The sequence below is a fragment of the Eublepharis macularius genome, chromosome 2 (genome assembly GCF_028583425.1).
Source record: "Eublepharis macularius isolate TG4126 chromosome 2, MPM_Emac_v1.0, whole genome shotgun sequence".
Classification (NCBI taxonomy): Eukaryota; Metazoa; Chordata; class Lepidosauria; order Squamata; family Eublepharidae; genus Eublepharis; species Eublepharis macularius.
In genome coordinates, this window is record NC_072791.1 from 80,847,891 (window position 1) to 80,874,299 (window position 26,409).

At 43.2% G+C, this 26,409-nt stretch overlaps 1 protein-coding gene across 1 annotated transcript; it reads right to left on the reverse strand.

Annotated features, from left to right (window-relative positions):
- Positions 1-1,930: 1,930 nt before the first annotated feature.
- Positions 1,931-26,192, reverse strand: MAPK8IP1 (mitogen-activated protein kinase 8 interacting protein 1). Its single transcript, XM_054972470.1, has 10 exons — positions 25,980-26,192; positions 13,818-13,899; positions 11,716-12,588; positions 9,015-9,090; positions 7,994-8,166; positions 6,415-6,524; positions 5,851-5,970; positions 3,787-3,857; positions 3,151-3,249; positions 1,931-2,089 (listed from the first exon to the last, which is right to left on the reverse strand). The coding sequence occupies exons 1-10, from the start codon at positions 26,139-26,141 to the stop codon at positions 2,017-2,019; spliced, it is 1,839 nt and encodes a 612-aa protein (XP_054828445.1). The 5' UTR covers positions 26,142-26,192; the 3' UTR covers positions 1,931-2,016.
- Between the last annotated feature and the right edge of the window lie 217 nt (positions 26,193-26,409).

The following is a 26,409-nucleotide window of genomic DNA, read 5'->3' on the forward strand; positions in this document are numbered from 1 at the left end:
TCCTTAGTGGGCAACTACAGCTCCGCCAGGGCACAATTTATGTTTGGCATGAGAAGAGGGTAGAAGATTAGCAAAAGGCTTTGGAGCAAAACTGATGGGATGTTCTTGGGATTCCATCCCCTGAAAGCCTTTAAACAAAGTGGCAACATGACAAGCTTTTGCAGGACACATCTGGTAGATGCAGAATGACTACAGCTGGGAATTGGTGGCTAACTACAGTTTTATTTTATACTGGCAATTTCATGGTTTTTAAAAAAGTTTTTATTTTTGTTTTTAATCTTTGTTGTTATCTTCCTTGGGCCCCAGTGTGTGGGAGAAAGAGAGGTTTAAAAATGTTTTACATAAATAGATAAGCATAGAATTCCGACACATGTCAAATAAGTAATGCCCCTGCACTGTCCCTAACAATACAAAGACACATACAGCTTGCCTCACATAGTCCCTCTCGTCCCAGACATATGTGGGTGTAGCATCAATGGAGTGGGGCAGGAAGGAGCTTACTTGACCTCCCCATCGCTACAGAAGTATCATCCGGGAAAAAGAGACCCACACAAAAGGAGTTGCTTCATTAAGCCACAGCAAAGTCATCCCACACAACAGACTCAAATGGAAGTGTCCCATAGTGCACTGTTTACTCGGCCAGTTATGAAGATTGAAGGCTATTTAACAGTTTTTAAATTTGATTTGTCACCATTTGATCTCAAAATGAGGGCTGCTGAACTTGGAATGTCCCTTTCTGCACTGGGGGCTGCCCACGTGGACAGACACTTTGGGAGGTCAGAGCTGGCTCTTCCGGTTCCCACAAAAGGTCAGAAAGAGCCAGTGCTTAGAAGCCCAGCACTCTTGGGCAACACCACAAGTAAGCAACACAGGCTCCCTGAAACATCACATTTAATCATTGTTGTCATCAGAGCAGATCCAGCAGAAGCGCAGAGACCCCTGTCCAAGGGAGGGGGGGAGGGGGGCAAAGGCACACCTTTCTGCAGCACTCATTAACCCCTGGCCACAGGTGCTAGTTGCTTCGCTTCGCTTCTCAGCGGGACCAAGCCCTTCCTGTTTCTATTTGTGCTTATGGCTGGAGCTCCTCCCAGGCCCCCTACATGCATAAATCAGATGTGCCGGCTCTCCTGGTTCTTCCAGGATCCAGAGTTCCTCCTAGTTGTGGAACCTGCAGCTGGAGCAGCATGGTGGAGGAAAGGTATTAATAGGGCGAGGGCTGGAACAGAGGAGCTCTTTCTGTCGTCAGAGGAGGATAACTGGGTGCTCACTAGCTAGCTACACGCTGCGACCACCTTCCCCTTCCAAAGGAGGGCCAGGCACCTGTGATTTTCCAGCAGCTGCCTGATCTTTCCCAGGCACAGAACATTTTTACTTGAATGCTAGCAGGTATGTTCTGGGATTTACTGTGGTAAAACTTTCCCCTTTTTTTCCTCTTCTTTTGCCCCCCATCTGTTCACTATTTCCATAATTTCCCAAGCATATTAGCCATCAGGGCTTTCATGGTGGATGTTCTCCACTTCTTTCAAATTAAACCCCTGAACCCCAAAGGTTACGGATGGGATTTGGGGCCAGAGCAGCCACGAACACAAAGCAGCACCAGCTAAGGCCCATGGGCGTGCCCCCTCCTCTCTGCTTGTAGCAACAAGCGAGCTCTTGTGTGTACAGGGCAAGTGGGAAGCCCAGCACAGCCTCTCCTTGATCCAGTGCCCATGCCTGCTCTCCTCCTTGACTGGGGCAGCAGTGCCTGGGTTCCACTGACGGTGCTTTTTTTGAACAGAATAAACCAAAACAGCAGCTTTCTTTTCAAAAATAATAAACCCATTTTTGTCCTCCCCTCCCACCCACCCCCAATTCCCCCAGCCTAAAGAAAGGAGGTGCACTGGAAAAGGTGGGTCACTGCACACTGAGGGAAACCCATCCTATGCCCACTCCTCCTCCAGCCTCAAAGCAGCTTGTCCATGCACAATGCGGAATGGCCCTTGTCTCTGTACAGGATTGGGGGGCCCTGGCCTGCCCCTACTCTAGGTAGATGTCCTCCGTGGGGCACGTATATTCCACACATTCCTTGTAGAACTGATGGAAGGCCCTCCTGCAAAAGAACAAACCAACAAAGGCACAGAGCGTATCAGGAGCTGGAATTGTCACACTGTTTAGACAGAACAAGAATCCATAAACAGCCCTTGAACTTGCAATTCCTTTTTCAGCCACAGTTTCAACAGCCCTATTATTTGCATCTTTGTCACAAATCCCAGGAAAGGCTATTGTATATATTTAGAAAATATTTATGCCGCACCTCCAGAGAACCTGCTTGAGGCAGCTTACAAACAAGACAATAAAACAAATAAGACAAAGATAAAACTCCTTTATAGTAAACCTGGTTAAAAGGGAATGTTTTAGCCTGACATCTAAAACGAAGTATATTATCATTGGCTATTGTACTCCAGCATATAGGTTAGGAATGGCCCCCGCCTATGCTTTACATCCATGCAAGTGAGCTATGAGACTGCAGTGGTTACTTTAGGGGGCAAGCTGCTCTTGTATGTGAAAAGTACATTGATGCCTTTATGCAAATATACCTCTTATGTCACATGCCTATCATACAAACATACTATTTTCGTGTGGAGATAAATGTACACAAGGAAGTGGATTCATAGGCTGCATTCATATGCCATTCAAGCCGACATTAAGCCGGAATTTGTGTGAACCTGGCTTCTTCATGCCATGCTTTTGCATGCTCTCAAATGCTGCACAGAGAATAGTTGGAGCAGCCCTGCAGGATTACACCAAATTCTGATTGAAAAACATCCCATTGGTAAAGAATTCAGCTATTAATCTGCTTTTCTTCATCAATGAGTTGTGAACTGACAAACAAAACTTTTAACCTCCCCAGAATTATATTGCGTCTATCATCCAGTAAAGATCTGGCTCACTGACAGCCAAAAGCAAAATGAGAATTCTGACAAGAGCAAATGGCCACACATCATCCTGAAACCCAGCTCATCTTGCCAGGAAAGGATGGCTAAACCCTGACCTCTTATATACATGCTGTCATCATCAGCATCTATCCATCATCAGAGCTCTCTTCCATTCAGTCAAATTAGATAGGGATCCCTGTACAGAACTCAATCCAGGATGTAGCTTCTGACTCACCCTACAGACTCTGCAAGTGGCTTGGTGGACTCCTCTGACACAAAGACGTGGCACGCAAATCTGTGGTCAGCTGGGTGTTTAGTAATGAACCCAAAATACCTGAGAGAGAGAACACAATAGGTGAGTTTGAAGAGGTAGTCTCTAGCTGCCCAAGAAAGAAATTGATCTCCACCAAAGCAAAAAACTCAAGGTTTTTGTTATATTGAATTCTTCTTGCAATCTATCATCTGGCAGAAATGGAACTGGGAGTCCTCTGAACAGTCAGTTACATGTTTTGCTTCACTGCACACATAGGCAAAAATCAGGAAGCAGGAGAATTTGCACAGAAAGAAAAATGTTCCTATAACTCTCCTTGGCTGATTCACCTTTTCTCACAGGGAATACAATCAATGTTCTGAGATACAAAGACGAGAACTATAGTATTCCAAATACTACCGCTCTTCTAGACAGATTAGTGCCTCACCCAGAGCAGTTAACAAGTTAGTCTTATTATTATCCCCACAATACGGCTGGGGCTGAGAGGAGTGGCTTACCCAAGCCCACCTACTGAGCTCATGGCAGTAGTGGGATTTGAACCAGTAGAGTGCTGATTCGCAGCCGATCTACTTAACCACTTGACTGCCTCCTGGGACTTACTTGTTGTTCTTTGGGTGGTAGCCACAGAAGGAAATGTTCTTCAACTGGAAAAAGTGGCTACATTTATTTCCCTGAAAAAGGGAAAATCACTGTTAAACTTGTAACAAACCTGGAGGGGATGGAGAACCATGAACGTTTTTTTAATCTTGTCATGGATATGACCAGGAAGACAGGGGAACAGTTGCTGGATTTGACCAAAAAGATAACACAGGCTGTTTCTGCACACCAGAAATAGACCAAGTCTAACCTCTCTGCTAAACATGCCAAAAGGAAGTTTAGAGTCCCAGAACAGCCTTGGACGAGGGCAAGAAACAAAGGATCTAATCATCTTATGTGTCGGTGCCCAGTAGCATGGCAAGAATGTCCACTTGAGAATGGCAAGAATGTCCACTTCACAGGAGCAAAGTTATAGTTCAAAGACGAGGTGTATTGGTTGAAGGTGAACATCTATTCTCATGTATGAGAAATTGTTATGATAAAAAGTACAAAAAATGAACTAACAGTTTTTATATGTTTTAAGAAGACATCCAAGTACAGATAACTTTGTATGGTGTTTGAAGTTACAATTAATTAGCCAGAATGTGCACCCTTATCTAGTGGGACAGCTAGCTATTGTTAGGAGACTATTTTTAAAACCTATAAATGTAGTAAGTTGAAGGGGATCCTTTTAAGAGGCTCCTTGCTTGTGACCTGCTTATCTTTGGGTAAGATATTTTGATGGCCTCATCTAACCAGTTTCCTTAGTTATCGATGTAGCAGTAATGGATGGTATGATTTTCTGTTGAGTTAGTCAGTGTTAAAGACGCGTATAGCTGTGCTGTAATAAAATTATGAGACAGAAGCAAAGATGCTCTAATTGTTATCAGTTGTGTACTATAACCATCACAAACCTAAAACATTGTTGAAGTGTACCTTTTGCCAGGAATTAAATGATCTGATGAAGGAAAGCTAACTGGACTCCCAGGGCTCCTGAAGTTGCATGCCTATATTTGAATCAGGCCTGACCAGTCTCTTCCAGAACATTCTGCACTGTGCTAAGAGTGGAGAGGAGTTGCTATACCTCACTGACACAGAACTACACGTTACGTGCAGTTCCACGTAGGGAAAGGTTTAAGAAGCCCTCTTCCCCATCACCAGTCTTTCCCTTTAAATCACAACTTTTTAGACAGCATTGTACCAAATTTTGGAAAGACATGCAAAAGAATAACTAACCTACATATAACACACAGTTCTTCCTTAATACAGGAATGCTACAGAGGAGACTGAAGGATCAAGATCATAGGAAGGCTACATTAGGTAGATAATTCCTGCTCTCTTTACTAAAACCCCGTGTTTATATTTAAAATGGAAAGGATCTTCAATTTACGTAGCAATGCTCATTCATTCACCTTACTGAGAGCAGGGCTTCTGCTATGACCTGCCGCCCATGGCTATAGCCGTTGATCAGCCCTGCTACTGACAAAAGTCTGCTTCTTCTTGTGCAATGTTCTTTTACTCACACATTCCAAGTCAGTAAAACAGAAATACCCCCACCCCAGTCTTTCTGCTTCATGGCCCTAATACCCTTGGATGACCTCTGGCAGAGCAATCCCATTACAGTGGAATGCATTTCTGGATAGCTCTGCTCCTTCCCCTTGAAAGCTGGATGTGAGCTACTTATGTAGAAAAGCTAATCATAGAAGCTTTACTGCACGGATCCACAGAACACTGCTTAAAATAGCAGCAGGAGGATTTAGCAATGGCTCATAGATTATCAGAGCAGCTTTGAAAACAAATCTTCCAGTGCAACGGTGTGCTACAGCCTGTTGTGTTGTATCTGGACTCCAGGGCAGGGACTCACGTTTGCCCTGCTACTCTATCCAGTGGATCTTCTGCAAGTAACAACAAGCAGCGGTCCTGGCCAGGGCACGTGCAAATTGCTCTGCGTATTCACAGCTGTTTACATGCCTTGGGTGGTTCTGAGATGTGACTAGCACACATAAGGCTTGGAGTGCATGGATGAGCAGACCTTCACATTGTGTAGGATCCATGCAAGTAGCAGAGTGACACATGCGTCAATCCTACCTTGCTGGGGTCCTTGGAGTCATCGTTCTTCACTGCAATCTTGACTCCTCGCATGCTGATCTCTAGGACACAGCTGGAGGGTGGGTTAAAGTGCACGGTGAGGCGGCGAGTAGTAGCTATCTGTAGGGAAGACAGGCTGCAAATATACTGACTGCTGCACAAATACTCCAGAGTTTCCAGTGACGCTGCTCTTCCCTTGGAAAATACTTTTCCTCTCAGTTGGCCAGAATTTTTTTTCAGTTCATTCATCACATTATGAAATTGTCAACATTTTATAACAATAGACAAATGTCCAATCCATGGATTAGGAATAGGAAGCTATACTAGTGAATCACTAGCCTTTGTCAACAGGCACCCTCCACAGTTGTCTTTTTCTAATTCAAACTGAACCAGGTGAAAAACTGCAGCCTGGTTTTTCAGGTTTTTTCCAGGACAAAATAAAAAGTACATCTGTACTATATGTGGCAAGGGTGCTTTCAGACCACCCCTATTGCTGTTAAAATGTTGTATCTGTCTGGACCCAAAGGGTCAGTTTCTGGTGTGGGCTGGGGAGAGGAACTGTACCTTCTGCATAGCTGCACACAGCACATCATTGCCCTTATGATATGGAACCTGGACTGAACCAAGAAATTTCACCCGGAACTGATCCACCCAATCACTGGTCTTGCTCAAGTCTGAAAGCCAAAGGGCAAGACAGATGAGAAATATCGCAGTCACACAGGAATTCTACATTACCTGCCCTAAAAAGAAGACACCCATCTTATTGTTTAACCCAGGGCTCAACTATATTGCTCCCCACCCCCATTCATTTTAAACAATTTTTTCCTTTGGCAAATGCAATCCCCAGGATTGTTTGATCAAGGAGAAGGAATACACAGGGAACAAGGGAAACTTTAACCCTTTCTTGCAAACAGCCCTCCATTCTTGAACCAGTTTTACTCTTGCAGGAAGAAGTGTAATTATATATATTGTTTTTCCCTACCAGGGATAAAAGCAGTGGGGTGCAGGTTTTTCTAGCAAGAAAAAAGCAGGGGAGGAAAAAGAAAATCTCCTTTTCTCCTCACACTATTCCTCCTCCTTGATCCAACATACCTGGAGGCTGTCTTTGTGTGTGTCTGTGTGGCGGGGGGAATTAAATAAAAACATGCAGTGGAGTCACTGTAATATGGTGGAAACTCACATTTCTTCATATGTGTGGAAGTTTGTATACAACCTATTTTCTCCCACATTTACTGGACTTAACAGGCAATCCTTTCTCAGGAAATACTCTGATATAGTAGACAGCTATGAGCTAAAGCTGAGGTATATAAGCTGACTTGTATATCAGAGGACAGAAATAGGGACAAAGGCTGATGACAAAATCGGCCTCATTGAAGGAAAATGTATATAAAATGTTTTATAGGTGGCACCTAACCCCAATTAGGTTAGCCAAATCCTGCTTAAATATGTCATATAATTGCTGGAAGTGTGAGAAGATACCGGGATCTTATTATTATATGTGGTGGACATGCAAAAAAGCAGTGGAGTTCTGGAAGATGGTACATATAATGTCACAGCAGATACTTATGACTCCACTACCTTTGAAACCAGAACTTTTTTTATTAAACCACATATCGGTCCCGGTCAATAAAGAGCAAAAGCATCTGATGTTGAATATAATTACAACAGCTAGAATTGCATATGCGAGACTTTGGAAAATGACAACCATCCCAACACAAGAAAACCTGGTCAAAAAAATACTTGAGATGGCTGAAATGGACAAATTGTCGAGTTTACTGAAAGAATTGGACACTACAACCTATAATGACATTTGGGAGCCTTTTTACAAATGGATATAAGATAAGTTTGGAGAAATTTAATTTCCAACTAAGATGTGGTCCTTTATGGACATTATAGAAGATAAATGGAAAAATTTGCAAATAGAGAGCTGATTAGCAGAATATTAAGACATGTATTAGAGTGATTGGTGCAATGTAATAGATATGCAATTTCTTTTTTTGTTCTTTCTTTTCTTTCTATCCCCCCCTTTTACTTCTTATTCCCTATTCTCTATTTTAAAAAATAAAAAAAATTATATTAAAAAAAAAAGAAATGGGGACAAAGGCCCAGGTGGGTGCAAGGAGGTCATAGAGGGGACCACTACCTGTCATGTGATCTGGATCCTTGGTGACCTCAATAGCATAGTAAGCAGGGAAGATGCCCCGGTCACCTGTCCTCATATTATAAGCCTCATACCAATAATCTTCTGCCTGAACCTCCACCAGCAAAGGATCATCGACTTCTAGTTCTAGTTCATCTTCATGACGAGGCACAAACCTGTGGAGAAAATCACCAGCACTTTATCAACCAAAGTTCTGAAGCTTTATGCCTGCCCAAAAAATAAAAGAAAGGAGCTGCTATGAAATTCTGTAGTCATGGTTAAGAGGGTAATAGTCTGGGCTGTTTTTGTCCACAGACATCTCTGCTAGAAATTCAGAGGACGGGGCCCATGAACTAGATGTTATTTCTCAGGGCTTAACAGGGCAAATAGCTACACATCTGATATAAGTAATAGCCTGAGAGCTACTAATAAAAAAATGCAGAGGATGCTGTCATGAGCAGGATGAAGGAATTAATAAGTGGATATTCTCACAAACATGGCTGCTGTGGTCCTGTGTTTCACTGCTCAGGGGAAGGGGTACAGACTGCATGCATGAACCATAATTATTTGTATAAGTCGGCTCCAAATAGCAATATCAAGGCTAGCTCTGAACAGCTAGCCTGAATAGACGGGGGTTGTTATGCAGAGGAGGGCAATGTCAAACTACCTCTGCTCATCTCTTGCCTTGAGACCACCATCTTCCTGGGGTCGCCAGGAATCATTTGCGATTTGACAGCACACAATTATTATTAGCTCTATAAACTCTCATAATCAAAATGAAGCAAAGTGCTTATTAGCCAAACACTTGTTTCACAAAAGATCTTCTAAAGGATCCAAACTCAGGTGTTTTGCCATGTGTATCCCAGCCTGAGATTACATAAATTCAGGGCACTGAGAAGGTATTAAGCCTCTCTGAGGGGCTGAGGGAAAGACTCAGCAAATGACTTGGGTGGGAACTTTCCAGTGACCGGATGAATGGGAGGACTCTATGCTATTTGGGGCAGAATGTTTTGAAAGCATTTACCTGAACACAGCTCGGTGAGTCTGCTCTTGCTCTTCTCCATTGATAATGCAAGAGAACAGCCCAAAAGATTCAGCACCTGGGAATGCAAAAGAAGAAAAATGCTTAGCCCTTTTCCTCAAACAACTATTCTTGCCAACCAGAAGTGCCAGCCAATGATCTTACCGACACAGCTTCTTAATGTCAAATGATGGACAGGACCTCACTAGTGGAAAAGAGAATCTTACAGGCTGGCCCGTGGGTGGTTAGGCTGGCAGAGAGACAATGGGACACAGAAAAAGAAATGCCAGAGAGATACATGTGACCTAGTCAGTGACAAAATTCTGCTATATTGGGTTCTTGGAGGTTTGATAGAAGCCACCATTTCACAACATAACTAGTTGGGACAACAAACCAGGTCATGTCATGTTCTGAATTAAAATACCATCAATCACAACTTTTCACTCTACCACCTCATCACACCCTTTTATCAATGTGGCAGAGGGCACCTGGAAACATACCAGCAATAAGCAACAGATGTGGAGAAAAAAAATGTTTCCCACAGAGACCAGAGAGATCCAGAACTTGATATATGTACTTCCTTAATACAACAGCACCTTTATAAACAGATATAGCTGAGGCAACAACATACCAGCACGGCTTTTCTTACAGGAATCTGTGATAGAAAAAGCCAGTCTCCAAGGCCTAATATATTTTGACCACTTGGAGGTACTTACCAAGGACAATTAACTGACTGAAGTAGTAACTTCTTATGGAAGACATCAAAGGGCAAGAGACAGACAACATTTTTTCACAGTGCTGATGGTGGTATGAGGAAGGCATATTGGCCATGTTCCCTCCTATCATTATCATCTCTGATAAGCAGTTTTACAGGAATTTGTAGTGTTTCAAAAGCATGCAAAACCTGTTTGACCAGAGGTCACAGTGGAACAAATGAAATGCGGGCTCTCCAAAATCTGTATCATATCACTTTTAAAAAGCATAATCTTTCTCCAGTCCTCTTAGTTCTTGGTACAGGATACACTGAGGAACCATCAGGTGGGAAATCCTTATGAAACACAACAAAAATTTCAAAGCTTTCAGAACAACTTCAGTGCAGAAGCCTCCATACCAACTATTTCATCAATGAAACTTTCAGAAGTGCAACACATCTGTTTTGTAGGAAATTATCGTCAATTCTCCAGAGACCTCAAAATTTGAACAACCTGGAGACAGGAGAAAGAAGAAATCCTTGCTCTTCTTAATAACTGCCAGCAACCGGGGGGGGGGGGAGGAAAGAGCGGGCGCAGCTGCTCCAGCTGCGCAGAGAGAATTAAGACCGAGACGCAAGGGGGGGGGGAGAAGTTCTGATCCTGAATATAATCTGTATTGTATAAGACCTACCAATCTGACAGCATATTAGAAAGTTAACTTTTAAGAAAAATTGCAGTATGAAGGGAATACAAGACATGTAGTGTAGTGTTTGTTGTTTGTATGTTGATTTTCCCTTTCCCCAGTTCTCCCTTCCCCCTTTTTTTTTCTTTCCCCTCCCCTTTATACTTTTGTAGTCTTCTGTAGTTTTTTATGTTAGATATTAAAAAAAAAGAAAAGAAAAGAAAAAAAAATAACTGCCAGCAACCAATAGGGTTTTCTGCAATCTAAAAGAAAGCACTAAGCCATAGTTATACGCTGTCATCACTGGTGAGGATTCATTCCACTTTCCATTCTAAGCTAAGACACCAACTGTGAGTCCAGGAGACCCCAAATCAGTGGTTCTCAATCTTTTTAGTATGGTGACCCACAAGTTCAAATTTACTTCATATGGTAACTCATCCAGGGATGATCAAAGATACTGAGAAGGCATTTGGGGGGTGAGGAGTTGAAGAGAATCAGGAAGATGACGGATATTAACAAAGAGATGGATGGCAACTGGCTCAGTGCTATACATCTCCCACAGAGGGCAGCAGAGCACTGCAGGGGGCTAGGCAAAAGGTTGGGCTGCTTAAGGAGCAGCACCAAGACACAGAATTGGAAGGGGCCATACAGACCTTCTAGTCCAACCCCCTGCCCAATGCAGGATGAGCCTAAAGCATCCCAGCTGGCTTCAAGTGGAGGAGTAGGGAATCAAACCCGGCTCTCCAGATGACAGTCCTGTGCTCTTAACCACTACACAAAACTGGACACAACCTGTACTCACACACACCTCATTCTTTCCTCCTCTCACTTTTCCAAGGACTGAACAGCTTTCCCACCCATCTTCTAGCTACTGTTATAAAGTTACTAGCTGCCAGACAGCTTCTCGCCCCCCTCCCATTATTGTTGCAAAGTGGGGAGAGCATGGTGAGAATTTGAGAAGCTAGAAAAGAAGCAGAGAAGAGAAAGAGAAGATGCAAAAGGCAAGGGCTGCCGTTAGGGATGGCTGGACTGGGACCCATTTTCTGAGGCTTCACAACCCACTTTTGTGTCCTGACCCTCAGGTTGGGAAACACTGCCCTAAATGTAATTGGCCATTCTCTTGCTCTATGCATTCAAGTTGCTCTGAGTCTCTGATGACACTTTTGATCATCAGGAGATTGTTGCTCATGGCACTATCTTGCTGACCCTGATCCACAACCTTGTCAAGTCCCTCAGTGCAACAAGGGAAACTATCATCACCTTGCAGTGACCTCCCATTTCCTTAATTTCCCCCCGTTGCTACAAAGGACCCCTTCTTCCCCACACTCACTGGAGGAACGTGATCGGCCACTCATGAAGACATTAAGGAACTTCTTGGAGAAGTGGATGTCTGCCTCAGGGGTGGAATCCTCAGAGAGACAGACTGAGTCTCGTTTCAGGGCATCCTCTTCATACTCCTCCCCAATGGCCGATTCATAGGGTGAAGAGACACAATTGTCATAGACAGTGGCTGAATCGCTCTCATCACTATAACCCGAGTAGCATTGTTTCAGGCTTACAAGTTCCAGCTGCACATCCTCATCTACCACTAGTGTGTATTTCACTGAATCATAGGAGAGGGCGCTGGTGTCAGAGCTCACTGATGCCCTCTGGAGGCCACGGCAAGATCGGTAGCTACCATTGCTGCTCCCATATACAGTCCTTGGTGCATTCATTTTTTCAGGTGAAGATAAGTAGTCCAGGACCTCATCCTCCTCACTGATTGAGGCATTGGGCTTTCCTGTCAGTTGTGGGTAGCTGGAAGTGTCTATATCAGAGCTGATAGACATGCGGTTGTCACTGGACTGTGACATGAATGGCTTCTCAGACTCCAGTGGGTCAGAATTCTTTTGTACTGGTGTAAGGTAAATCTCCTCAGTAGCCTCCAATCTCACATCTGTCTGATAGCGAATGCGGTCCCGATAGGCTTCTGTCCCTCTTGTCACTACCACAACTGTAGGGTTCTGTGGCGGGGGGCGGCTAGCAATCTGCTGTTTCTCAGGGGGCCGGGAGGATGCAACACATGCAGGTGCGATCTGTGTGGCTGTTGTACGTCGGCATGGGCTCTCTGTAGATGTGCCCCGATCTTTGGTGGAAGTTGTGCTGTTTTGGTGAGTGACTTCATCACTCAGGCAAATGTGGTCATGGGGAGGGGTCTGCTCACCTGTGTATGTGCAAAGAGGAGCAAAAGGAAAGCACATATTAGAAGCAAGAAAAGAAAGAATAACAGTACCTTCTAACATTTCATCAAGTTAACTCAATGCTGTAGCAAAAACAGTTACTCTAAGTTCACCACTCAAGGGATGAATATAAGGGTCTGAGACGAGCTCTCTCACTGATGGGACATTACATTATCCACTTAATCAGATAATCCCCTCATGTATATAAAGAGCTTTGGACACTGAAAGTGTTACATATATGCTATATAATATAATATAATATAATATAATATAATATAATATAATATAATATAATATAATATAATATAACATAACATTCAATTTATATACCACCCTTCAGAACAACTTAACACCTACTCAGAGCAGTTTACAAAAGTGCTCCCCGCAACAAAACACCCTGTGAGGTGGGTGGGGCTGAGAGAGCTCCTAGAAGCTGTGACTGACCCAACATCACCCAGCTGGCTTCAAGTGAAGCAGTGAGGAATCAAACCTGGTTCCCCAGATTAGAGTCCCACACTCTTAACCACTACACCAAACTGGCTTTCAACCACTCTTAACCACTATTCCAAACTGGCTAAGTATTAGTATTATGTGGTAACAGCCAATAATGCAGGGCTGATCTACTCCTTCCTTAATGTTTTGATTCTTATGTACCACCACTCACATTTCAAAGTTATAAAACCTTCAGAGAAAGGTCAATCAGTGAAACAGAAGATCGGTGTCTGTGTGTAAATAACAGACAAGGAACTAGCCTCTGGAAACTGAAGGAATGTTACATCATCAGAAATGTTATTATTAAGCTCAAGTTGAGCTATGTAGTTCCCCACCTCCCATGTTATCCTCACAGCAATCTTCTGAGGTACAGTGGCTTGCCACCTAGGGAGTTTCACTGTTGACTTGAAGTCAAGTCTAATACTATATCTACTACTCCACACTGCCTCACTCGCCGCAGAACCACTTGAGTTGGTGCAACGAGAGCCATTATGGGGGCTGAGGTTGGGTAAAGGAGAGCAAGCAGGAAAAGTCATTTCCAAAGTGGCTTGTTTCTCACCTACCAATTAATAAAATTTCAGCATCCATCTCTAGATGCAGGCCAAAGTAGGCTGTAGAGCTGAGACCCAAGCCCCAAAGAACCTACCAGCATGCAAAGAGAGGTGGGAAGGGGGGAGGAATGATGAACAAGGAACCATCCTCTGCAGAGAAATGAACTCACCAGTTTTCAGAGGGGATGATGACCGGGACACTCGCTCTTGCCAACTGTGCTTTTTCCCCAGAGAGTTGTTATTCAGAGTGTCCTGAGGAAAAGAACAAAACGGCCTTGTAGCTGCCAGGGTAAACAGTGCATGGCACAAAGGGGCCCCATCCCTTCCCCCCACTCCAGCCTCCAGTCTTGCTTTCTCACCCCCGCTCCACACTGACCAGCTATTGTCTGTGTGCATCAGGAAAAATGGGTATTCAGAGGGATCCAACAGCTAAGTCCATCTGTTGCTTTTGCTGTCACAGATGCCGATGCCAAAATAGGGAAGGGTTAAAGGGGAGCAGTTGGGAATAATCATTAAAGAAGGGAGTGGGGAGGAAGTGCCCTGGATCTCAGTCACAGCACGATCATCTCTCTCTCTATCAGGTGCACATTCATGGGGATCTCCCTAATGCATTGAGACAGAACTACACAGTTGTTTACTTTGTAATCTGCTCTCTCATTTAACTCACTCATTCTTCATTGTCCCCAGAAACTAAAGAGTCCAACAATCCTAGCATGCTCGTGCCACTTAAAGGCACTAGTACTAACCTCTCGCATTTCCCTGCCCCTTCCATGTGGCAGCCAGCTAACTGGAAATGGGTGTGGGGAAACACTGGATGCAATGGTGTCACATTTCTTTTACCAAATGTTCCTGATCCCGGGAGAGATGTGTGAGGGACAGATGAGCATCATCAGCCACACATCCCCTGTAACATTTCGTTAGGCACATTAACTGGAAAATGCCTCTGGTATATTTTGAAGAAAGCACGAAAATTGGCATGTACATCATTGTGAAGTGCATAAAAATGTCAAAGGCCTGAACTCCAATATGCAGAGTAATCCTTGAATTTGGGAGCATAATTTTTAAGATGCTGCATTTCACTGTTCCTTCCCACTTACTTTGTAATATATCGGAGCTCGTGGTCTTGCAAGGCTTCTAGCACAATCCTGCTCTAGCTCCTCCTCCCCTGCCTCACCCCTGGTATTACTAGACTCCTTGCCTTCCGTTCCATATCACTGGAGCCCTCACTTTCTTCACCCAAACAGTAGCAACAGTGTGTGGAAGGAAACAGCTGAAGACAGTGTTTGTTAGCTGCTGCATTACAAGTGTTGCTTCCTGCAGAATGCTGCTCTAAACAGACATCCAGAGTTACTTGATGCAAAGACCTCCTCTGACTAAGATTCAGGTACAGTTGGTGTTCAGTAGCCCAAATATTTGTTTACTTTTATTTACTTCATTTATACCATGCTTTTCTCCCAAAGGGGACCTACGGGGGTTTATCATATACTCCTTTCTCCATTTTATCCTATCAACAACCATGTGAGGTAGGTTATGTTGAGAATATATGACCAGCTCAAGATGATTGGCAAGTTTCCACAGTAGAGTGGGGATTTGAACTGGGGTCTCCCAAATTCTAGTCAAACACTCTAACTCACAGACACTCAGTGATCTGGGAGCCTGTGTGAGCTGGTGGGCCAAATGCCAGGAATGGAAGTAAAGAGCCCATCCTCTCCAAAACCCCTCCACCTTTTATTGTAGCCTCTGCACTCTCAGCACCAGATGGCTGCTGAAAGGAAAACAAACAGGCTGCAGAAAAAGGGAGTAAAACCACTACTACCACCGCCACCACAGCAGCCACCTAGGAAAAGAACAAGCTGGCTACAGTGAGGTGATGGTTTTACTTCCCTTTTTCCAGGGCCAGCTGACCTTCCTCTGAGGCCCTGCTTGTAATGAACACTAAGTGCCTGTGGTTAACATGGGAAGTGCAGGCAGTCTTCCTAACAGAATGGGCTGCAGTTCACATAAGGGTTTGTAGTCCCACAGGCACTTTTAAATGCATAATATTCTTCTTCCAGAGGTTTTGAGAAGAGTTAGAACTGTAAAAATGTAAGCCTAAGAATACTTTTCTGAGAATAGGCCCCAGTGAATAAAATGGGACTTATTTCCAAGTAGACGTACTTAGGCTTGCTCCCGAAGAGTCTGCTATTTCAATAGCCATTCAGATCAACTCTTTCTGTACCACTAAGAAGACCTGACGGTGGCAATTGGAAAATCTCACATGTTTTTCTCCCTGACCCAGATATTACTTCTGCAGCAGAAAACATGTACTTTTCTGTCATGCACCTGAATCAGGACAATTTTTTACCTGTTTAATAAATGTAAATTAAAACGTAGATGTTATAATGTAAGAATGGTGTAGCAAATGTATTTGCCCCATGAACATGCATTAGGAAACTATAATATGACTACCAGAGAAGAAAGGCAGACAAAGATGCTTACATTTTTTTCCTGACTGAAAAGGTTGCGTGCAAACCTTGGGTGCTCTCTTATTTTCTGGAATGACCCTTTGCTCTTATGCTCCCTTGTAACCTTCTTAAAACAGGTGATTCCCTTCTATTATTATAGAAATTATTTTTTTCCGATCACCTTTTGTCCAGGTGCAACTCTGGATCCTTTGCTTTGGTTTCCTTTGCTTTTCACAAGATTGGCAAAATAAAATTAGACCTACTAGAAATGTCCTAGCCCAAGCAATTTCTCACCATCTTGCCTGCTGCTGAATTTCGGTCCTGGGACCTGCAGCCTGCATGAAGTGAAATGCTGAGAGGACATGCTGCACCAAAAGTGCACCAGTCCTCTCTCCAACCAGGGGAGGGCTATCACTTGGCTGCCCATAGAGATTCAAAAGCCAGTTCTGGACTAGCGCCCAGAGGAGCCAGTGTCCCAGTGAAACCATACCGGCTTCAAGCTATCTGAACCACTACGGCGACAGCAGCCATTTCTGCCAGTGCATGTACAGATAAGCTGGCAGAACAGGAAAGAGATATTTTTCTCCCTTCCTGCTCCTCCCCCAAACCCCAAATCTATGACCAGAGCAGAAGATTATGAGATCATGCACATGTGGCAGGAGTCAACAGAGCTCTTTCCTGGCATTATAAAACAGTATCAGCTCGGTGACTGACAGTATTCTGCATGATTTCCCAGAGACTGTAGACTTGGCAAATAGGGTACTGACAGGAAGAAGGGTAGAAAAAAATTAAGTTGACTCGCACGTCTCTGGAGATTTTTTTAAAAAAAGAAATGCTTATATTACACTGGTAGGGGAGCATATATGGAATTTCTTTCACAGATTACCTTAGCTGCCACTTTGTGCTCAATGTAGGCGTGGGGGGGGGCATCCAAAGGGGAAATCACTGCCTCTGCCATTCATAAATCCCTGCCTGCTACAACTCTTTGGCTGTCTCTGAGGTTATGCAACATCTTCCCAGTAGAGCCCAGAGAGGGCACAATCTTTGCTTGAGAGACAGGAGATCGTTAGAGGGTATCAGGCACTCACTTTAGCAAAACTGAACCATATTCTGACAACTATATACATTTTTCATCTCCTAAAGCACAACAGTGTGAATGGGAAGAGTCCCCCAACCCTCCAGTAAAATAGTACATGCATAGAGATGTAACAACAACAACAACATTCGATTTATATACCGCCCTTCAGGATGACTTAACACCCACTCAGAGCGGCTTACAAAGTATGTTATCATTATCCCCACAACAACAATCACCCTGTGAGGTGGGTGGGGCTGAGAGAGCTCCTAGAAGCTGGGACTGACCCAAGGTCACCCAGCTGGTTTCAAGTGGAGGAGTGGGGAATCAAACCCAGCTCTCCAGATTAGCGTCCTGTGCTCTTAACCACTACACCAAACTGGCATGCCTTGGCTGCCTAAGGAGAGGAAGGATGCAAGCTGGCTTCTGAGCTTAACTAGTGCCATAAAGTTTAAAGGCTCATTCTATCTCTGAAGAACTTGGAAACTTATATGCATTCCTCTCTCTGGCTTAAAGGGATCTGTTCCACTCATTTCTATCCCTATGTACTGCAACGAAGTGATAATTTGATGCAGTGTTATATGATCCTTATTGCACCATGACATTTTGACATTGTGCCATAAAGGCAAATTCCAAAAGGCTAACTCACTGCCTCTTACAGGAAGATAGATTTAAGATACAATTACCAATGGTGCTTGACACGATATATGCAATCTATAAAATCCTAAGTGGAGACTGCAGGAGATGTAACTTTATGCACATGTATTAGAAAACAATAGGAATTTTTAAACCAAAAAATCAGAGCTGTATCTCATTATGTTGTCTTAAGAGCTCTTGTTGTTTTATTAGGAGCTGAGGAACAAACAGAATTCAAGCATTTTAATACATGATGCTTACAATATTATTACTCCTCTCTCATACTCTTTAGGGGTTTGACCTCTGATAATGGGGGGGGGAGGCATTTGTAACATGAGTGAACATTCTGGCCAATGAAGATTTTATATTTGCACTCGTATTTCAAATCTACTGATGCAAAGAACCACAATAAACTTCATGGGTAAAAATGTCTTGGGAGCTCTGACTCTCGAAAGTGTATATCATGGAAATCTAGTTAGCCTTTAAAGTGCAATGGACCTGAATCTTGCTCTTCTACTACAGACCAACATGGCTACCCACTTGAAACTAGGTTAATCAAACCCAGGATATTTTGATTAATACAAAATCTAGCAATTGGGTAGAATGCTGCTTAAAATTTTTGCTTGTGCAAGAGGGGCAATTTTCACGACTACCCCAAGTTATTCTTGGTGGTTCCCCATCTCCAAGGAGCAGCAATTTATGAGGCTTTGGGGCTTGCAGCAAGAGATAGAAAGCAGGAAAGTCATGCTTCCAGACAGAAATCCTTCCATCCATGGAAATTGTAGGTGGATTTTCATTTATCTAAAATATGCTTATTATTTTCTTTTTTAAAATGTTCACAGAAAGAATCAGTATAACACTTTTGATTACATGAAGTATCAGTAAATACTTTGCTGAAATGGCCTCCTGTTACATACCAAGAAGTAGAATGTGCTTCTTCTGGAATTCTGCAGACTACTATGAGAGGTGCCTTACAGGTAACAACCGCTAAGGAGACAGAAAGTCAGACAGACTACTATTGCAGCTGATCTCTATACGGTGGCAAATTATTTTTATATGGATTAAACAAAATGAGAATATAATGTTTACTGTAGCTCCACATAGTAGACCTCATCCCAGCTTGTTAGGCTAGGGCTGCACTTAAACATCACACCAAAATAAACTCAAATTTGTACGCAAACATGGCTTGTCTACTGTGATTGCGCGGAGCATGAAAACAAATTCCAGTTGCCATGAAATCTGAATATAAGCATCTGGATGAAATGGGGTTTTGTTTGCTCCCACCAGGAGTTTAGAATTCCAGCTGCTGTGGAGGAAACAAACTCCAGTTCATTTGCATTTGGGTATCAGAGGCAACTAGAAGGAGGGGCGAATGAGAAGAAAGTGTGGGCATGACAGCCACATTTGTGCTTGCCTTGGCAAATTAAGTGTGGCTTAGCATGGCTTCTGAATGCAGAGTAGTGTAAATATGCAAAAATAATAGGAAGATGCTATAGTGGCTAGTGAAGTCAGCAGCTTTGATTCTGACAAAATCCACAACCAGTGTCATTTCAGCAACCTAGATGTTCCCTATCACAATGGCCACAAGGTCTATTGTACATAGTGCATCTTCCTGAAATCTTATTTCATTAAATTCCTACCTCATAATGAATGATAACGTCACTGCACATTGAATAGAAAACAACAAACCATTGTTCTCAAAATGTACCTACAGAATACAAGTGGGAAAAGCAGGATTGTTGTAAACTTCTCTTTCAAATACAAGGTGTTGACAAGTTGTTCAGTGCTGTGAGACACATAAGAAATTAAAAGGCCACAGGGATCTGAGTAGATAGTTGTTAGTAATTTTCCTGATTTCTAATTCTTGGACATTCCAAACATTAGAACTTGTTGTATTGTATTTTTTCCCCACACTGTGACACTGAGAGATCTCTATCTTTTGGTGCTACACCTCTGAAGATGCCAGCTACAGCTGCTGGCGAAACGTCAGGAACTACAATGCCAAGACCACGGCAATACAGCCCGGAAAACCCACAACAACCATTAGAACTTGTTCACACACATATATGCCTATCACTTGTCTGGCAGCTGAATAGTAGTAGTGTCAAAGTTAGCTGAGTGTCGGCAAGCAGATTAGTGTATGAACTACTTCCATTGGAGTATTGCATTTGATATAACAATGAATGAATGGTAATTTCTGTCTGTGGTATTACATGGCTCATTAATACATATTAATCATCACTTGAGGTTGCACTTATCAAGTGATTAATATGCATGTGCGAAATAGGTAGTAACTGACAAGATGCGCTTGTGCCCCAAAGTATTTTGCTTGTATGGGTCATCTGTACATTTTAATTATGATGCTGTGAACATAGGCCATATACCTTTTCACAAAAATCCCATACCGGCAAACAGTAGATATTCAATCTGGAAAAAAGATGTGTATGCACCCATAGGAATTACTCCCGGGAAAAAATCTCATAAATGTAAAATGTTTCAGTGGAACTTGTTCGGAGGTTCTACAATTTGGAGAATGCTGTTTTGTAGACTTTCTTGCCTAATAAGATGCCTTACTGCAAGCCATACGCAGACAAAATATCTTCAGTAATGTGAGATTTTTCCTTATAATACCTTGAGTCTAAGATATTTGGATTTCTGCTTCTTCAGGCCTGTTCTGAAAATTCTGGGCCTGAAGGGGTTGCTCAGAGGCTCCGGCTTGCATTGCTAGGCTCTTCCCCCATTTGTACAGTACCATCATGTACAGCCGGCCTGACAGACCAGTAGGAATGGCATGGAACAAAGTCTGCTGACAGGCATGAAAACTCCCGCCTGAACATGACAAGCTTTGGAAGCCAACATTCTTAGCATCCAGATTTTGTTATCACTATAGTTCTTGGAGAGGCAAAATCCAAAAGAAAAAAATTACCCACATTCAGCTTTCTCTCCTTAACAAGAGGTGCAGTAAAACAGGTTGCTTTTCAGCAAAACGAGGCTCAGGGTTTAGAAGGGCCTGCCAGGCCTAGAAAGGACTTGTGAGGTAAATTATCACCTTAATTCTCAAGGAAATGACTCAATCCATTCTTCCCAGCACAAAGGGGGGAAAATCATATCCCAAGGGATTATAAAGCTAGCGAGGTCAGCCCTTTCTCTCTATAGGTCACATTCTGTGTCTATGAATACTACATATATTTCTTACTGCTGTAGCTCATAAAACCCCCACAACAACTGATCTTACATCTCATGCCCAGCAACTTACTCTCACCCTTTATCACCGTACGCTTTAGCTACTCTTTTAGTATGGATTTGCTCCTATCTGTAGAGAAAATATATATATAGATACAGAGGTGCCAGTACTCATGATGTTCTCCCCTTAAGTCCTGAATGCTCAAGAGGTGCTGGTATTCCATAAAAAGGTGCACTGGCAAGCATCTCCTGAAAAAGAGCCCTGTATAGACATATATCTCACTTACAGGGTATGTTTTCAAGATATTAAATTATTTTTCAAAGCAGCTTACAATATGACAACCTATACCCAGGGGTCATTTCGTAGAAAAAGAGCTGGAGGAACTTATTAGCATAACTCATTAGCATATGCCACGCCTCTTGCCAGAAGTGTGTCATTAGTATAACTGATTTGCATATGTCACACCTCCTGTCATCACCTGTTCTGGCTGTTTTGTACCCAATCCTGGCCATTCAGGGCTGAAATTGGGCCCAAAATGGCAAAAAGGGGCTGAAAATGGCTGGAAAAAGGCCCAAAATGGTCAGGATCGGGCTGCTGATGAGTGGGAGAGTGATCCACCACCCGTCAGAGGCCCGATCTGGCTGTTTCGGCCCCAATCCAGGCTGAAACGGGCCCAAAATGGCTGAGAGTCAAGTAGGCAGGGCCACCTGACATGTGACCTCTTTGGGGAACTGCCGGAACTGCGTTCCTGTGCATTCCCCCTTGAAATGAGCCCTGCCTATACCAGACATCAAATAATAACAAAAATAACAATCATAAGATTAAAAATACAAAGACAATGGTAGGGCAGGAAACCAAGAATGTAAACTTTAAAAGTGAGTGGAAACTGAAAGGAATGCCTTTCACCCCATTAATAAACAGTTTTTAGTGCCACCTGAAAGACTAACATTTTATTCTAACATAAACTAATGGATTAGAGCCTACTTCTCCAGATGCAATGAATATGTTGGAATAAAATTTTGTTAGTCTTGTTAGTCACAAAACTTTTGATTATTTTTGCTGCAACAGATTAAAATAACTAACCTATCTGGAATTATTTCCACTCCTTTCTTCACTCATTTCTCACACCGTCCTTTTGCACCCATTTCTTCCTCTTTTTACATTCCACATCACCTGTTGAGCAAGGAATTTCTATAGATTTCCACTCCCAAATGCAAGCAGCTACAGCAATTCTGTAGTTGTAAGTATTTTGCTCTTATCACCAAAACTAACAGTGCAAACCCTAAGAACACATTCCTGGGAGCAAGCCCCATTGAACAGATATGAGTAGGATTCTGACCTGCTTAAGATAGCACTGTTACTAAATTGGTCCCTCATACCCACTTCATCCTGGCTTCATTTACTTTATCAAGGTACTCCCTCCAATGATCTCAGAGTAGCATTTTAATCTCCTAAGAATCCTGTGAGGAAGGCTAGGCTGAAAAATAATGACTTACCCAATACTACGCACTGAATTTACCAGCTGAATAGTGATTGAACCTGGATTTTCCACATCCTAAGCCACTCAACTACACTGACTTGTCTGAGCCAGCAATATGCAATACTTCCTTGCAGAAGCAAACTCTTGAGACCAGATATTCATGGCTGTTCCACACATGGCATATTTAGGAGTTACATCTAAGATTTGGAAATGTACCCTGGTAACATGGAAGCATGTGTACAGGTACTTATCAGAGAACTAGGACTGGCTGCAAAACCCAGTTCTCTCAATACATTTTAAGTGCCTCTTGGAAATGGACTCACAGTGTAATGAGCTTGGATCTGCTGTAGAATTTGGATTCTACTGAAGAATCTCCACCTGCAGGTGCAACTTTCTTGCCTTTCCCCTCCCACTATGTTTTGAACTGCAGCAGAGAGGGAGGCAAGCATGTCATGTTCTGAGGGTGAAAATCCTTCTGTCAGCAGAAACGCCCCAATGGACATGAGCCAACAATGTACAGATAAATGCTGAACATACATGTATTTCTAGATTCGAGAGTGAATAATGGGAGTGCTCTTCAAAAAAAGTAGCATGAAATGAAACCCTAAAGTATACAGTTTATGAATAAAAACTTTTCTTAGTTTCTGCTCATGGGTTGTATTTAGGAGCCTTACTGTAACTTCAGGACACATGTTTATATTGGCTCAATTTAGATAATCTTCCAGCACCTCTATGTGCCAATTCTAATCCCCATTTCCAGGTTGATGTAATTGTTGTGACAACATCTGAACTGAGCAACTATGGTTAATGCTAATTTCCAGCACCATGGCTTGCAAACTCACTTCAAATTATATATTTTTAAAAAAGATTATTTGGAAGTTAGCTCAAATCATAGCTCATCTAATTCAAACATTAAGGCAAACAATGGTTGCCATTAGAGCAACCAAGAAATGGAGAAGGAAGGATGGACAAAGCAAGCCCATAGTTGCAAACTAAGGCCTTAGAAGAGCATCTGCATAATGCCAACATATTTTCAGATACATTCTCAATGTCATAATGGCATCAAAGAATAATACAGAAAAGATACTGCAGACATTTTAGAAACGTCTAGCAAAGGACAAAAAAGGACTACAGATCGCAAACCCATGAAAAGACGCCTTATATTGGTGCAGTTTTTTCCTTTCATCAGGAATTATACTGTTAAAAGAAACTCTTTAAGTTGGAAAAGTCTTCATTACAGGATTAGAAAATTTCTTGTTATGTTAAAAATGGTTTTGTTTATTTTACATCTTTTTAAGCAGCCTTTTGCTGTGTTATTTAGGTAACAAACTCTGGATGTGCTGACTGACTATCAAAGAAATATCTCTGTGAAGGTCTCAGTTCCCACAGGACAAGATCCCAAAAGTTTTGGGCTTGCTGAATTCCTACCCTAAGCATAAGGTTGCCAACAGGCCTGGAGAAAAATGTCATAGTCCTTTAATATAGATTTAATGGTATGTTACTTACCAGGGGATGTTGTTTACCTCCATGCCATGAGAAATTTCATCTATGCATATCCAGACATTAGGCCTCTACTAAATCAACAGTATATTTTTTGCCTGTCAGCCCTATGAGGGCAAACTGAAGGTGGGCTCATGGTGGTTCTGCCTGTTGAACACAACGGGATGCCTAAGTTCAGGGAGCAGTAAAGTTGCTCTCAGTCCTGAGTGCCAGAAGGCCTGTTCCTGCCTGGGAGGCTTTTTCAGTAGCTGGGGGCTTCGGAACAATATTCTCTTTTGTATCACCTGAGGCATAGCTGCCATAAGAGGGCTCTTCCCCTCACTCCCCCCCCCATCAAGCTGTTTGGCTCTTCAGCTGTAAAGCCCATATTTTCAATTGCATAATGACACCAGTTCCCAAGCCCTGCATACTCCACCCCCTCAAGACTTCACCATCTGCCACACAGAGCAGCACCTGCCTTCCAGTGCACTTTCCCTGGCTAACATCACTGTGAAAAATCTTATTAAGTAGGTGGAGCCATACCCTAGAACAGCAGATGATTAAAAATAGCCTGTCATGTATGAGGAACCTTCATCAGTTTGTAGACTAAACAGAGAGGCAGTTAAAAGGATTATAAATGACCAGCCTGTGATCAGTTACCTCATGGAGCACTGAATCTACCCTCCTCCCACAGAGGAAGAGGGATCACACACACAAGGAAACTAAAAGCATCCACTAGTATCTCATCTCTCTCCAGGTCTCTTTCTATCAGAGATGCTCTTATCATACCTTCCAAGGAAAAAAAATCATGCAAGCTTCCTTTCCCCTGATCTGAATTCAACTAAAACCTCTGATCTAGTTTAGGGTATATGTCCATCACTCCTAACATTAACTCCTATGGTCCACTAGACATAAACAATTCTGGTGTAATTAGAACCAACTCTACAGTCCACTAGACCAGTTTACTCCTTGGTACCATTCTTCAAGAGCTTCACATTCTCTGGGTACGTACAATGCAACAAGCTATTCAACAGAAAAGCATCATGGCCTGAATACACAGATTATGTACTTTCCAAAACTATTTTGGCACAGAATAAGCCTAATAATGAAGCCACAACAGTATTCATGACAAACATTTCTAGAGAAATGTAAAATTATCAACAGAGATGGGAAAACTTAGAGGACTGGAAAGGGCTGGAGTTCTTCAACTGTTTGTTACTTTCTAGCCACAGGCAGAGGGAAGTACTCTCCACAACTTCAACTCTTTCTTGAACATACATAAAAATACACATGCCTTAACAGACCACCTCAATTTACAGTGTCATCCCAAACAACAACCAGACCAAGCAACACTGCAGGCAGCACCTTATCCAGGGTGGCCTCCAGCCCCTGCGGTGGCATTTCTTAGAATGTCATCTCTTCCTCCACAAACGGTGCCTGTCCTAAATCAGGACTCTGCACTAGACTCAAGATTGACAGGCTGAGCCATAACTTGCCAGTTTTCAGTGCCAGAACATTTTTGGAATGGCAGGAATGTGTACCTGTGAATATGCGCAAAGTGCACACCCTGTCCCAGTTGTCTTGGCTCATGGATCAGATGTTCTAGGCACAGGCTGACCCATCTAAGGATGCTTGGGCCCCAACACTTCTCATTAAAAAAAACCCCTATGCACTAAAACCCACTCACCACACCAAGCTTCAGTTGCCACAAAACCCTTCATTTTGCAGGAACAGAGCGTGTGAAACTCCAGCAAGTCCCTTTTATTACAGGGTCGTTGATAACCAAACCCAGCAATGGAAACATGTTATCAACCACAGGGGATGCAGCTGAGGAGAAACACTTGGAAGTTGGAAATCTCAGAGTGAGGACCAGTGGGAGGTTTTCTTTATTTTTAAAAAATATTTGGAGGAGGAAAGAAGCAAAAACCATCACGCCTCCTTTCCTTATAGGAACACAGAACAGACGTTTGTCAAAGCAACAGAAGGGCGGCTCCAATCCACAGAACTGCAGTCCCCTCCCCTTCCCAGACTCACCTGCGTCCGAGGCACCTGTGGGAAGAGATTGAGCGTGGTGGGGCGCTTGGGTCTATAGGTATCCATGGTTGTTGGCGGGGGCTCCTTCTTGATCGGCTCCAGCGCCGTTCCTTCCTCGGCAGGGGTGTCCCCGGTAGCATCGATCAGGTCCAACTGGAGCATCTCCGCCTGGAGCCGGCTCGTCTCGCCGCCACCCACTCCCAGGACGCTGCTGGCCTGCAGATTCACACGGCTCTGCCAGGATACGAGGGCGGGGGGGAGAGAGCGGTCATGAGACTAGCTGGGAGGGGGAGAAAGAGGCGGGGGAAGGGGGAGGTCATGCAGTCAAGGCCTGTCTGATCAGCCGTCGGCTGTGACTCAGAGCCGCGGGAGAAAGAAGAGGAAACCCCCAGTAGTGAATCGCACCAGAGCGGCCTGCTCAGCTTTTAAA

Excerpts from the sequence above, each read along its gene's own strand:
- MAPK8IP1 (XM_054972470.1), bottom strand. The coding sequence starts at position 26,141 with ATGCTCCAGTTGGACCTGATCGATGCTACCGGGGACACCCCTGCCGAG. Across the intron at positions 9,091-11,715 it reads TGGCCGATCACGTTCCTCCA|GTGCTGAATCTTTTGGGCTG; the intron begins GTGAGTGTGGGG and ends TTGCATTCCCAG. Across the intron at positions 3,250-3,786 it reads TACCACCCAAAGAACAACAA|GTATTTTGGGTTCATTACTA; the intron begins GTAAGTCCCAGG and ends TCTCTCTCTCAG.